This window comes from Drosophila pseudoobscura, chromosome 3 (assembly GCF_009870125.1).
Source record: "Drosophila pseudoobscura strain MV-25-SWS-2005 chromosome 3, UCI_Dpse_MV25, whole genome shotgun sequence".
NCBI lineage: Eukaryota > Metazoa > Arthropoda > Insecta > Diptera > Drosophilidae > Drosophila > Drosophila pseudoobscura.
This window is the reverse complement of record NC_046680.1, coordinates 1,458,578-1,473,859: the sequence shown is the minus strand read 5'-3', so window position 1 is coordinate 1,473,859 and position 15,282 is coordinate 1,458,578. Positions and strand designations below refer to the sequence as shown.

Genomic DNA, 15,282 nt, shown 5'->3' with positions numbered 1-15,282 from the left:
CATCCAGCAAGGCTGTAGATATCGTCCTGCAATCTCAAGACGAAAGCTATCACGGTTTCCTCTCTGCAATTATCACTGCCTCAATCACAGGAATGCACTTCGGCCTAGACGCAAAGGATTGGCCAATGCCAAATAATCTTAAACTGGCTGATCCTAATTTCGCCAAGCCCCAGCGTGTCGATCTGTTGATAGGTGCTGGTTTGTTCTTCGAATTAATACGCTTTGGACAGATTCGACTGTCAGACCAATTGCCAACATTGCAGAAGACGAAACTTGGCTGGATAGTGTCAGGAAGTATTAAAAACTCTGAGAAAGCCCGTGCGGCGCTAGCAGCCGTTGAAGATCCGCTTGCGAGACTAATTTGTGCGATATTGTAAGGCGGTTTTGGGAAGTCGATGGAGATTATTCGCCCTCATCAATTTCGGAGGAAATTCGCTATAACCGCTCTCCGCTCTCCACTCTGCTCTCTTTTTTTTCTTACCAATTCCGCTTTGAGCGTTGTCTGGCACATTGGTCTGATACCAATTTGTTTTGGAAATTTTTAATTTTTTTGATTTTAATTTTTTTTGCAAATTTTCTTAAGAAAATATTTGAATAATAAAAATAAAATGGAATTCGCTGTGGTCTGCGCCAAAAAAACCTGCAAGAAGCAGATCACTCACGATCAGCCAAATGTCCCCTGCTGGCTCTGCGACAGCGTAGTCCACGCAAAATGCGCGGGATTTTCTGGCCTCGTGAGCGATGCCATAGCCAAACGTAATGGCTTGCATTACAGTTGCGAGGCATGCCGTGCGGTGGAGAAAGACATGGTGGCTTTCATGAGGCAGACGCGGAGTGGCTTTAAGGAGCTGACCGTTGGTTTTAAAAACCAATACGATCGGCTCCTAGCCATGGAGGCTCAGTTTAGCGGTTTAAAACTGCTGAATGAGTTTCCGAGGCGCAAAAATGTCACTCCGCGGGACCTGCAAGTGCCAACCGTCACTCAGCCGTGCGCCGCCGAAAAATTGACTCCGACCACTCCAAGTGTGCAGCAGTTGATCTCGTTTGCCGCTCCAAAGGCAACGAAAGCTGCTGGCGATGCAGATTCGGTAGCCGAATTCATCGCCTCGGAGAATGTGCAGCCAAGTACGTCTGCTGCGTCCGTGTCCGTGGTGTCCGCAAGTTCACTAGTTGTCCCGTCTATCCCGATCCCACCAGTAAATAGACGTTCCGGACCTCCGGATATTGCCACCACAGGTACTAGACCTGCGGTGACTAAACCACTGGTGGGAGTCCCACCAAAACGACAAGTTTTTGTTTCACGGCTGGCCCCTGACCTCACATCTAATGATGTAACTGCTTTCATTCAAAGCAAAATAAAAGCCGTGGGTTTAAAGGTGGAGAAATTTAACTTCTCTTATGCCAGGGAGATAGCGTCGTTTAAGATAAGCATCTCCCCAACTCAATTTGACACCATTTGCTCCACCAAATTTTGGCCGGAGCATTTGGTGGTGAAGGAGTTTAAGGCAAAGAAGAAGAATAGGCCCCCCATATCGCTTCCAAATCTTTCCAGCGTGCCACCCTCAACCTCAACTTCCTCTTCCTCAACTTCCCGTCTTGCTCCAACCTTTCCAAAAAACTAACTTCTCTTTTAGTAACCTATCAGAATGTAAGAGGCTTGCGTAGTAAGCTCAGCATTCTTTTCCGGGATAGTGTTGCATTTGCTTCCCACGTTATTGTGTTTACTGAAACCTGGTTAAAGCCGGACATTCTTAGTTCCGAGGTTTTGGCAGGTCGGTACACAACTTTTAGAAAGGACCGTTCGTCTGGACTCTTACTTCACGTCAGAACACTTCACAGTCCAAGTTCAACAGGAACTGGAATTCCTGTGTGTAAAACTGATTCTTCCCGCTTTCGCTATATTCATTACTTGCTCGTATATCCCACCTTCTTCGGATATTTCAATTTATGAGCAGCACTTGTCCGCTTTAACCGCTGTTGCTTCCTCGCTATCTGATAAAGATCGTATGATAGTTCTCGGTGACTTCAACTTGCCAGGAACTGTTTGGTCTTCGGTAAACGAGTCTAGTATCCTAGTGCCCATGTCACGACATGACTTTGTTGACGGCTTGCTTGACCTGTCTCAAGTCAATCATGTGAAAAATTCCTTGGGTCGATTGCTTGATCTATGCTTTGTATCGGATCCGATAAAGCCGAGTTTGCGAAGCTTAACATTTTTTACAATGCTCTTGGCACATTTTTTGATTCTTGTGTCCCGCTTTCTTGTCCGATTAGATCTGGAAAACCCCCTTGGTTTACCAAAGAGTTATCCAGTCTAAAAAACTTAAAATCAAGACTTTATAAAAAATTTCAAGAAGTGGGTTCTCCTACTTCTCACTCTCGTTTTGTAATAGCTCGGTCAAACTTTTCAGTTCTTAATGCTCAATGCTATAAGAACTACCTATCTCGTTGCAGGATACGTTTTTCTCAGGACCCTAAACAGTTTTACTGCTTCGTAAACAGTAAGCGTAGAACGTCCGCACACCCATCCTCGCTATCATTTTGTAATACGTCGGCAAATAATGATCAGGCAATTGCCGATCTTTTTGCCCAGTTTTTCCAAACCACCTATTCTGAGGAACGCTACTCTGGTCAACCGTACCCATACGGATTACCGAGGTCGAACGGCATTTTCAGTCCCTTGTTAAATGAATATTCCCTACTTCAAGATCTTCGACTAGTTAAGCCGGTGTTTTCACCGGGTCCAGACGGGGTTCCAGGTTGTGTACTCAGGTACTGCGCCGAGGCTCTGTGTGGACCATTGCTTAAACTATTCACCCTTTCCATTGATTCCTCTTGCTTCCCCCCAATCTGGAAGGAATCGTTTATAATTCCTCTCCATAAAAAAGGTAGCAAGTCTGATGCAAAAAATTATAGAGGTATAGCAAAGTTATCCGCTATTCCCAAATTGTTTGAGAAGGTTTTAACTCCGCACTTGCAACATCTCTGCAAGTCACTTATATCTCCAACTCAGCATGGATTTATAAGGCGGCGATCAACCACCACGAACTTGTTAGAGTTTACCTCTTTCATTATTAAAGGCTTTCAAGGTAACTTACAGACGGATGTTATTTACACCGACTTTAGTAAAGCATTCGACTCTGTAAACCATTCCCTTTTAGCACATAAACTTGACCTTTTAGGGTTTCCGCCCAACCTCCTGAGATGGATTTCTAGCTATCTTTGTTCTAGGTCTCAAAGAGTCCTCTTCAAAAACTCCCTCTCTTTACCAGTAAAGGTTTCTTCGGGAGTACCACAGGGCAGCCATCTAGGCCCCTTACTCTTCACACTCTTTATTAATGACTTGCCTTCAGGATTAACATACTCTCGAGTACTTATGTATGCGGATGATGTTAAACTCTGTGTCCAGTACAAGGACATTTCATTTCATTCTCGCTTGCAATCCGATCTCAATAGCTTTCAGTCATGGTGTTGTGCAAACTTGTTACACCTTAATGCCTCGAAATGCAAAGTTATGACATTTCATCGTTCTAACCCTTTGTTGGCTCCCTACACCCTATTTGGGGGTTCTCTTGAGAGAATTACCCTGGTGGATGATCTGGGTGTTATGTTAGATCCCAAGTTAAAGTTTTCCGAACACATTTCTACCATGGTAAATAAGGCCATGGGCGTGCTTGGGTTTATAAAGAGGTGGTCAAAGGAATTTGACGACCCCTATATAACAAAGACTCTCTATACCTCGCTTGTTCGTCCGATCTTAGAATACGGCTCCTGTGTATGGTGCCCTCAGTACAAAGTACACCAGGACCGTATAGAATCAGTACAGAAAAACTTTTTACTCTTTGCTCTGCGGGGCCTTAACTGGGATGCGGGTGTAAGACTCCCATCTTACTCTAGTAGACTATTATTAGTAAACCTCCCATCCTTAGTTAACCGTAGAAAAATGCTTGGTGTGATATTTATGCACAACGTGACCAGGGGTGACATAGACAGCCCTGATCTGTTGAGCCGCATAAACTTCACGATTCCTATTAGACTGACTAGAAACTTTATACCGTTGTTCCTTCCACTTTGTAGATCGAATTATTCCTTGCATGAACCGTTTAGGGTCTTATGCTCGGATTATAATTCCCTCTACCATATTATATCCTCCACTAATTCTCTTCCTCTTATTAAATTACTAATCCTTACACACCTTTCTAGTAATTAGTAATTGTAGTGGTATTTGTATTTTGTATTTTATTGCATGCTTAATTTCTTAATAAGTTTAGTGCTAATTTTCCTCGAAGGTTAGTCTAATATCTATCTTTCTTGCATGCTCGCGTTTGGTTCGGCTACGCACCGCGCGTCATGCGGCAGCGCCCCTCGGTCGGTTGGGCGGGAGGACGGCTGCGTTTTGCCTGGGATCCGCGCGTAACAGCCTTCTGCTGGTGTCACACGGGCCACTTGACGGTGCAGTAATTGCATCGCCTCTTGATAGATGCAGTCATTGCATGTCAACGTCCAATATATTAAGATGTTCATTGCGAACAGCATTTCGTCACAAACTGCATTCGCCTAGATTCCGGAGCTTACTCCGTGCGTTTGCCAACCAAATTCAGTCTACAGGAATTAGGAGAATCTTATCAGCAGGCGCTACGTAGATTTCTCAATTTGGAGAGGAAGCTAGCAAAAAATGCACAGCTTAAGGCAAAATATATGGAGTTTCTCCAGGAGTATCGTGATTTAGGACACATGCAGTACTTCTTGCCTCACCATTGCGTCCACAAGCAGGATAGTACAAGCACCAAATTACGTATAGTGTTCGATGGATCTGCCAAAACAGCGTCTGGAGTATCACTGAATGATGCGCTAATGGCTGGACCCACCATCCAACCTAAAATTCTGATAACTCTGCTTCGTTTCCGCTTTTTTAAAGTCGCCTTGTGTGGCGATATCTGCAAAATGTATCGCTGTGATACGATACGCACGTGTAGTGCATCCTATGGCGCAATGACCCTATGTTCAAGTTGGAGACTGTTACTTACGGAACCAAACCTGCCGCTTTCTTAGCAATTCGTGCTATGCATCAATTGGCAAATGATGAAGAAGAGATTTCTGTGTCGATGATCTCATATCTGGGGGGGACAGCATTGATTCTGTCATCAAGATTCGTCAGCAGGTAAAGGAGCTACTTTCGAAAGGATGTTTTCCCATACGTAAATGGTGTTCCAATGAACCCGCTGCTTTGGAAGGCGTATCGGAGGCGGATCGCGAAAAGTTCCTTACCTTTCATGACGGGACTGAAGTAACCAAGGCGCTTGGTCTAGTTTGGGATCCCACCACGGACAATCTTCTGTTTAGCTTCGCTCACGTCGGAACCGCTGCAGGACCAATATCGAAGCGTTCGGTCCTGTCTACACTAGCTAGGTTCTACGATCCTCTAGGGCTCATCTCTCCCATCATCACAAAAGCTAAAATATTTATGCAGTCGCTATGGAACGAAAGCCTAAAGTTGAATTGGGACGAAAGCTTTCCCCAGGATCTACATACGACTTGGATTGAGTTGACTTCGCAGTTGTCGATGGTTGAAAACTTTAAGTTTCCACGTTACGTGCTTCGGCAGCAAGCCAGATTAGAAATGTACGCGTTTTGCGTCCACCACTATTACGCAAATATGTTGCGGGAATCATTCGCAAATGTGTTAGATCAAAGACTATACAATACCAAGATGTTGCATGAGGAACAAATTCTTTGTCAATTTTCGTTTGACGCTTCATGGTACGGGCGCGCGGGGCTATTACTTCAATTCTCTTTTACGCTACCTTCGCCTCCGAAATGCTACTCGGCTTCGTCAATGCCTCGGTCAGCGTCGAGTCGGTGTGTCTCGAGAGAAAGAATACAAAAACAAAAGCATGTCAGTGTCTGCGTGCCGAAAACGTAGGGCACCGTGGTCGCTGATGTCTTTGGCGCGGCACAGTGGGGACTCAGCCGAAATAGTAAAAAAATTTTATGAGTGCTTTAGATAAATTCTAATAGAGAATTTTCCAATCGAATTTTCCCACTGTGCCGCTCCAAAGACATCGGCGATCCGCGACCACCGCTTCGACGGTGCTGAGGCTCGAGATTCCAGAATTGCCGAACAGACGAAACCGATGGGCAGCGGGGTCGCGGTAGAGACGAAGTACAGGCGAAAAGGGAATTGAAACCCCGCGCGCTCCCTCGTGCCTTTTGGGTTCTAATGTTAGGACCCGCCATAGAACAGCTTTTTGGTCGCTCATGCAACATCTTGGTATTGTATAGTCTTTGGTTAGATGCTTTCGTTTGAAGCCAGTGCTGACGGAACATATCATGGGAAACTTGCCTGCGGATCGCGTAAGGACTAATCCAGCATTCCACACAACGGGCGTTGATTTTTGAGGACCCTTTTATCACAAGTCGGAAGTCAGAAGCAGGCCTCCTATCAAATGTTACATCGCTGTCTTCGTATGCTTTAGCACCACAGCAACTCATTTGGAAGTCGTTCGGGATCTATCAACAGAATCCTTTCTGGCAGCATTAAGGCGTTTTATAAGTCTACGTCCCAAACCTCGAATCATCTGGTCAGACAACGCTGCAAATTTTGTAGGAGCAAAAAATTAGCTTTTGGAGCTTCGGCAAATGTTCCTCAGCGATCCTCATACGTCGGCTATATCACATCTCTGCGTTTCTAGTGGAATCGATTGGAAATTCATCCCCCTTCGCTCACAATTACATTCTTTCTCGCTCTGTCTCTCTCTATTGCTAAAAATGAGCGGTTATATCTCAGAGACTATAAGAGCTAAAACAACCAAACACCCCCCTTCCTCGACCGCAAAGGACGAAAATCTGGGGCATCCACAAATTTTAGATACTATAAAGGCTAGAGTAACCAAATTTGGTATCCAAACTCCTGTTAGATCTAACTATAAAACGTGTATTTCAAAATTTCGCCTCACCCCCTTCCGTCCCTACAAAGTGCGAAAATCGGTGGCATCCTCAATATTAAAGACACGTGAAAACTGAAAACACACAATCATAAAGAATGGCCATATCTACCAACTTGTCGAATCTCGATCAGTTCGGATAATTTTTATAACAAAAGGAACAAATCAATTTGCAGTGGCTACGTTCAGACACGTTTTCTGTCTCTCCGGCACGCACTCTTGGTCGCTCAATGTAGCCATACTGACTATGTATCGGGTATAAATGTAGAGTTGCAGTCGTAATGCTTTTATTTAATCTGTTTTATCTGTACAAACTTAACAAAGATTTGAATGAAAGCTGAGTCCCATTGCCTTCTTAATTACAAAGCCTCCATAAAAAAAGCTCGGATACATTAAAACACTTTTTATAAAAAAGCTCGAAAATGTTAAGATTTTCGTATAATCACCAAAGCTGGTTTTAAACTACCTATGTAGACTTCCCACTTTTCATACTTTTTAACTTATAAACTTTATAAACTAACTCAAGAACATGGTTCCAAACAGCTCTTCGCAGATTTGCATCCAGTACTTGCAACAAGGTAATACCTAACTCAGCACTAAGGATCAAGAATAACACCGCATTTGGAATATGCTCGTCCCCTGCAAAGGATCACGAAACACGAACAACGACCACAATAACTAAAGATATGATTCCCAAAATTTCAGACCTGACAACCGACACTACCCGGTCTTAAGGAGTCATTACAGAGCCTGCATTGGAAAGCCTTGCCTAATTTTAGGGCGCTGTAAAGGTATAGAAATCATTACTTACCAATCGTAAACAATCTTGGTTCCAAGGTGGTACAAAACGTGTTTCCATCCATTAATCCGATTTGTGCATTGGCTGGTTGATGTCTCAACAAATGTTTTTTTGGTGGTATTATATCAGCGAGTACATCTTTATGTGGGTCCATAACTTCCGATACTGTTTTAGATTGAATTGCTCCTATATGCTTTAAGAGTATCATAGATTCCTCTCTTACAATCCCATTAGGACTTGTAATATGTCGAACTAGTTCGTGAATAACTTCATATGTGGCCTTTGTTTGCAAGTCTTTAAGATCATCATTTTTATAACTTACACTAATAGGGCTTAAGCAAATTTCCAGCACGGTCTTCATATAATTTTTTGTAATTTCGATGGCCCCATTGGAAACATCTCCCTCTAGGTCCATTAACACAAACATGAATGCTTTCAAAAAGTTGAAGAGATGTTGATATAGAGCACGCAGAGACATATGCTTACATAAAAACTGAATGGCTTGACAGCCACCAACCTTTGAATACCAAGGTCGATCATAGCATAAGGATGTCATTTTTTCTGCCAAATACTGGATTAAAGGTAATCTACATGCTCTTTCTTTATTTCCCATTATATTTGTGGCAGTATCAAGAATTATTCCCATGCAAGCTATGCCAGGTTTGCATAGTTCCTTTTCTTCGTGACCCATGCAAGCAGCTAATGCATCGATTAGAACCATGGGATCTATGCCATTAGAGACTTGGTAGCCTTTTTGAGGAAACGGACCCGCCTGTTGTGCAATAGCTACCATTGTATAATGTCTTACAACAGCTGCCATTACTGGACAAACAGAATCTCGCAAGTCTTTCGTCGCTGAAGCTACTAACATTCCAATAAGAGCAGTCTGATGAGTTCCACGCACACTAACATCCTCAACTTTATGTTGAAATATTGACCAATTCATTATATTGCTTTCCACAAAGTCTGCATGGGTAAACAGTTTTAGCAACGTATGTTTCTCATCATCCAAACTAATGAACGCTGCTAAAAAACATCTGATTACTTCCCAGCTTTGACGCCTATAAAACTGATCAGTAGAATTAGACCCTAATGCTTTAAATGCAGAATGAATCGCTTCGTCCACGGGAAATTCGATTGGAGTTTCATATTCTTGAAAGTATGTTATAATGGAAATGATTGGTTTTTCATTTTGATCATAATGTAGAGTCTGTGGTTCCACCATCATTTTGCGATTGCCACCTCCAAATTTTCCAAGAACGCGAAAAGCAACAAGGGCGGCATTGTCCTGATTTCGTAAAGTTTTCCAAAGGGCTTGCATCAACGCCGCTCTAACTGGTTGTATGTGATCATATAAAAAATCAGGCTGCAAATTGTCAACGCAGAGTTCCAATGTTCTTAGTCCCTAAAATTAGAAATTGTAGCTATATTAAATTATAAGAAAGCATGTATTTATTAGTTACATATATAGATAAATATATTTTTTGTCTTATTTTTCTAAGACTTAAGCATCGTTTGCACTACGTAAAGTCTAGTGTGAACAAACTGTGTTTTAGGGGCGTCATATCTTTAACAATCCTATGTCTGCACATCAACATAAGCAAAGTGGATTTTTCTGGGAAACAGGCTCGTTGATTCCTTAAAGTTTAATTAGGTGGCTGTAGTAGATTCTAAAATCTAATAGATAGATAGGCATCATCTTATAATAGTTGAAGTAGGTATTGTAACGAGCCGGTGGTGTCAGAAATAATTCCCTTCTATGCGTTCAAAACATCTGGTCAAAGTAAAAAAAATTTTCCAGGGGTTTACCAAAAAATACGGGTGACATGAAATAAATAAGAAAATCATGACACAGAAATTTGCATGTGTTCATTTCAGTTTTATCCAGAGATCAATTTATCGTTAAATGATATAAAACGCATCCGTACAAGAAATGGTTATATGTCAACTGATCACAGCAGAAGGCTGTTACGCGCGGATCCCAGGCATAACGCAGCCCTCCTCCCGCCTAACCGACCGAGGGACTATGTTAATACCGAAATTAGGAAATTAAAGGCTGAAATTAAAGGATTTTAGGAATAGCGGATAACTTTGCTATACCTCTATAATTTAATTTTTCGTCAGACCTGCTACCTTTTTTATGGAGAGGAATTATAAACGATTCCTTAGATCAGGCGGAAGCAAGAAGAATCAAAGACAGTGTAAAGAACTTAGAAATATGCCGCGACCGCAACTCTACATTTATACTCAGTACATGGTTAGTGTGGCTATACTAACCTATCTGGGTTTGGTCATTCTTTATGATGGTGCATTTTTAGTTTGTATTTTGTCTTCGCTTCTAGCTCTTTCTTTAGCGGGTCGTGTTTTTCTTGCTCCTGCATTATCTCACCTTTGTTTAAATATCATACAACATGGTTGTCATTTTGTTTTGGTATATCATCGAATCTCATTGATTTGATTTGAATATTGATTATAATTTCGGTTAATCACCAGTGTTTCGTTTGTAAACAAGTTTTTAATACAAATACTATATCGCAACGTAATAACGGACTCGTGCAGGCAATTTGTTATTGCTTTTACTCAGTCTGCTTTTGGTTATCGTTTCTTCGGTGCAACAGTGCACAGTTCTCGAGCATCAGCGTTTGCATCGCCTACACTTTCTTGAAAGCATAAGCGGGCCTGCTGCTCGTATTCTTGCCATCACTCTCTCTGGATTACGTAGTTCTTCTTCTTTTTGGACTATACTTTTGTTGTCTCTACTTTGGTGAGTTCCTTCCCTGCACTTTGTTGGATCGTCTGCTCTGAAATATTGCCGCTGCTGCTGATTCTCTGATTCTGATTCTCGGCTCGCTCTGCTGTCTGTTCTCCCATTTCACTCTGTGCTTTTATTATTCGTGCACAGTGAGTCTACTGCTGTCTAAAATGGCAATTGTTTGCAATGCAAAGAAATGCGAATTTGGTGGTGTAATCATTGGTGATCCATTCCTTAGCTGCTGGCTGTGCGACAATTTTGCCCATTTTGAAAATTTCGCATAATGATACCAATCTCTTGCAACCTAATCCGATTGGTAGGTCTGCCTCCCACCTTTATCCATCGGAACCATTTGTTACACCGTGTGGTCAAATGCTTTTCCTCCTTTCCTTCATTACCAGAACAAAACAAAAGCATATGCTGTTGGTATTGCAAGTTTATTCGCTACCTTTTTTCAATCGAATTTTAAAACACTGTGCCCAGTCCATTTGCAAACCTTTGGCCTTTCTCTTTGGAACAGTCTTGTCTCTATCAAATATGGAAAACTATGAGTTCCTGGTCACCCGGCAATCGCAACATCTTTGTTGCAGCTTGATATCTCCGCCGCAACGCGGTTTTTTCAGACATCGTTCAACATCGACCAACCTTCTTGAGTTTTCTAACCTAATCCACCGTGGTTTTCAAATTGGTTTGCAGACGGATGTAGTTTTTACGGACTTCAGCAAGGCATTCGATTCTGTGAACCATGCTTATTCACAAGCTCTCTTTATTAGGATTCCCAACGAACCATCTAGATTGGATTTCGTCAACGTGTTTTGTTTTCTAATGTGTTGTCAAATATTGTTAATGTTACTCCAGGAGTGATACAAGGAAGTCATCTGGGCCCGCTTCTTTTTATTTTATGTGTGAATGACCTACCTCAATTTATAACATACTCTACTATAATAATGTATGCTGATGATGTTAAAATCAGTCTGCCTTACTCTGATTAGTATTTGCACACACGCCTTCAACTGGATCTAAGTGAACTACTATTGTGCTGTTCAACTACCTCCAACTACTTCCTTTTCTGAACCTTTCTAAATTCAAACTTATGACATTTTATCGTCGCGCCCCACATTTTGTATCATATGTGCTAGGAAATCATGTTCTCGAGCGAATTTCGAGTTCAAATGACCCCGGAGTCCTTTTTGATCATAAGATGTGTTTTAACAGCCACATAGCTGCAACAGTAAATAAAGCTAAGGTTGTTTATCAAGCGTTGGTTTAAGGAGTTTGACGACCCGTACGTTACGAAAAAACTATATATCTCGGTAGTACGTCCTATATTAGAGTATTGTTTTTGTGTGTGGAGCCCGCAGTATTAAATCTAATTGACCTGCCGTCGTTGCACCATCGCAGAATATGTAATGTTCGTGCACAAGCTCCTTCTCGGGATTGTTGACTCCCAAACTCTCTTGGGTCAGATTGACTTGGCCGTCCCATCTAGACCTATCCGTACTTTTAGGTCAATCCGCTTACCCATATGTAGGTATAATTATACCTCACACTAACCTTTTAGGGTTATATGCCTCTGATATACCTTATCCCCTGGGGGTGGGCTAAAATTTGAAATACACATGTAACAGTGAGATCTAACAAGAGTATAGATACAAAGTTTTGTTGCTCTAGCTCTAATAGTCTTTGCGATTTGTGGATGCCAAAGATTTTCGTTCTTTGCGGGGGCGGAAAGGGGTGGGCCGAAATTTTGAAATACACTTGTGCAGGTTTGATATAACAGGAGTGTGAATACCAAATTTGGTTTCTCTAGCTCTTGTAGTCCCTGAGATCTAGGCGCTCACTTTTTGCGGTAGGCAGAGCCGACCATGAAAAGTGTGTGTTAGAGAGAGACAGAGCGAGAAGAAATGAAATTGTTTTCTTCATTCTGGGTACAATAATGATACGATCTGGTTCAAATTCATCAGTTTTATAACATCAGTGCACAAGTACAAGGCGGACCAATCAAAATCCCTAATGAGGTTATTAAGTAAGCTTCGCAAATTAGGCTTTACGAAAGCAGAGGACACTTTCTAGTTTCAGTTGGTCCTATATTTAGTATGGATGGTAGGCGTCTTCGGGTATAGCGGAAGGACTTGGGTTAACAACAATATGGTCGGATCTGTAACGAAGCACAGATCAAGCAATCGACCCAATGAATTTTTCACATGGTTGACTTGAGATATGGACAGGTCAAGCAAGCCGTCAACAATGTTAAGAGACAACGGTTAAAGCGGACAAGTGCTGCTCATAAATAGAGATATCAGCAGAAAGTAAAATAAACGAGTAAGTGATGAATATAGCGAAAGCGGGAAGAATCAGTTTTACACACAGGAACTCCAGTTCCTGTTGAACTTGGACTGTTCCGACGCGAAGTTAGAGTCCACTGCAATCAGAAACCCTCCTGCACGTCAAGACGAACGGTCCTTTCTAAAATTTGTGTAATGACCTGCCAAAACCTCGGAACTAAGATTTTCCGTCTTTAATCAGGTTTCGACAAACACAATAACGTGGGAAGCAAATGCAAAACCTTCCCGGAAAAGAATGCTGAGGCTCCTACGTATCTTACTACTATCTTAAAATTACTTTCTTATTATTGTAAGCTTATAAATGTAAAATAATTGTAAATATAAAAACTTACCTGACTGATTAAAGTAGGTGAACCATTTAAAGCAGAAACTAATGGATCCATTAGCATTGGTAAATAAGGCAGTAAAGATGACAGTCGAACCGGTACAGTCAAACAAAGCTCCACAAAAAGATCCCGCATATGTTGCTTATGAAATCCACTTTGTAATCGATTTAGACCTTCCAATAAATTTGGTAATAGAGGTAAAAATTCTTGGTACAGTAAGTCATGACTGCCGCCACCTATAGATCTAAACAATGCCCTCAGTAGTAAAAAATAGTTGTACGGCTCATCAGAAATCAATGCTAATTCCATTGAGCGGATAACTATTTTGTGAAGATGCGGGCGTAACATCTGTTCGTTTTCGACAGGAAAGAGACTGACGCTTCCAAAAACAAGTTTAAACAACCGTAGATACAAATTAGATCGCTCAACGTTTGATCCCATTTCTTCCATTTTTTCCAAAAGATATTCCACCAAAACGGTGGCAAAAAGCGGCGATGTTGTTGGATTAGCTAAAAACGAGTTGGCTATTACTTGCAGGGATTGATTTTTATAGATTCTCTCCACCAAAAAATTGATTGTAGTTGCAAATATTTCTTGAAAGTTCTGCGAATGCATCATAAGGAACTGTGGAATAAATAATAAAAGTTCAAAAATAATTTATTATTATAGTATTGTATAGGGCGCAAGACGGGGGTTGCGTCTAACTTGTCCTAGCCACAAAAAATAAATTCGATATAACGCGACTTATCAAGAATTTACGTGAAGAAACTATTATAACTGAAATGTGACACGAAACAGAGTGTGTGAGAAAGCGGCGTGGCCACGCTATGTAGTCACTGAAATTTCATTTGTTCCGTCTGGCTGTAATAGTTTCAAATACTGCAGTCTGGAAGATATGGTTATTCTCTACGATTCTGCGTTTTTCTCGTATCTTCTAAATTGTGGATTCCACAGATTTCTATACTCTATACTCGTTTTAAGTATAAAAAAAATCTCCTCGATGGACCTCGATTTCTCAAAATTGAACGTGCAGAAAATTTTTATCGGTCAAACATTTTGTCGGGGACGACCCAAAATAAAACTTAGAGCGACGACGACACAAAATATTTCATTGGGTCACGACGATGACCCCAAACTATTTTATATAATATATTATATATAATATATATAATACGTAAGCAGCCATAGTCGATTGATCCTAACTTTTTTTTAGTTACATTCTCTCATAATGTGGAAATGATCAGACTAAAACTATCGACAACTATCTTATTTAAATTAGGAAGCCTAGCTTATGATTATTGATTATTATAAATATTATATGTATGTATTATTAACATAAGGCGCAAAGTTAATCCAAATTTTCCAGATGGTTACCTAGCATCTGGTTTAAGATGCTTACATCAGTTACCATGTGCCACAATCTAAAAATAAGGTCTGTTTTTTGAAAGACTTTAATGAGAAGAGAGCAAAAATATTTTCCCCAAGTAAAATCGTGATTGGTTTCAAGGAGGCAGCTCTGAACCCATAAAGTAAATATCAACATAAGAAGCCCCATAAACATCAGAGACTGCAAAAAGTCACATTTAAGTTTTACGCACACAAACGCAATCAAGAACAGTCTCGTCCCGACCGCTCATAAGCAAAATCATACGAGCTGACACCTCAAGATATGTAAAGTTTGAGTGGAGCACCGATCGTATGTGCTTCAGCAAGTATCCGTCAACGCACAGAGTTTATTCTGGTGATTTTCATGCATGAACGTTTTTTGATAAACAAGCGCTGCTCAATCAGTCAAACGAGTGTTTTATTATAACCGATACTCAAAATGAGTATTGAGGTATATTAGATTTGTGATAAAAGTGGATGTGTGTAACGTCCAGAAGGAATCGTTTCCGACCCCATAAAGTATATATATTCTTGATCAGCATCAATAGCCGAGTCGATTGAGCCATGTCTGTCTGTACGTCGGTCTGTCCGTCCCCTTTAGCGCCTAGTGCTCAGAGACTATAAGAGCTAGAGCAACGATGTTTTGGATCGAGACTTCTGTGATATGTCACAAACATATTTCAAAACTTCTCCCCGCCCACTTTCGCCCCCACAAAGAGCGAAAATCTGT

General features: G+C 41.3%; 1 protein-coding gene across 6 annotated transcripts in view; it reads right to left on the bottom strand.

The window, feature by feature from the left end:
• Positions 1-15,282, bottom strand: part of Nipped-A (Transcription-associated protein Nipped-A) — a 149,885-nt gene that overhangs the window by 74,584 nt on the left and 60,019 nt on the right. For 5 of the 6 annotated variants that reach the window (XR_004468853.1, XM_033378556.1, XM_033378558.1 and 2 more), the window contains 2 exons: positions 13,173-13,790; positions 7,756-9,148 (listed from right to left, as the gene is read on the bottom strand). Coding sequence is in view for 5 of the 6 variants with exons in the window: in XM_033378556.1 (XP_033234447.1) it covers positions 7,756-9,148; positions 13,173-13,790 (2,011 nt within the window). In the remaining variant the exon portion in view is untranslated. Of the gene's footprint in view, positions 1-7,755; positions 9,149-13,172; positions 13,791-15,282 lie in introns of those variants that run through there. The other variant, XM_033378561.1, reaches the window with a different exon arrangement.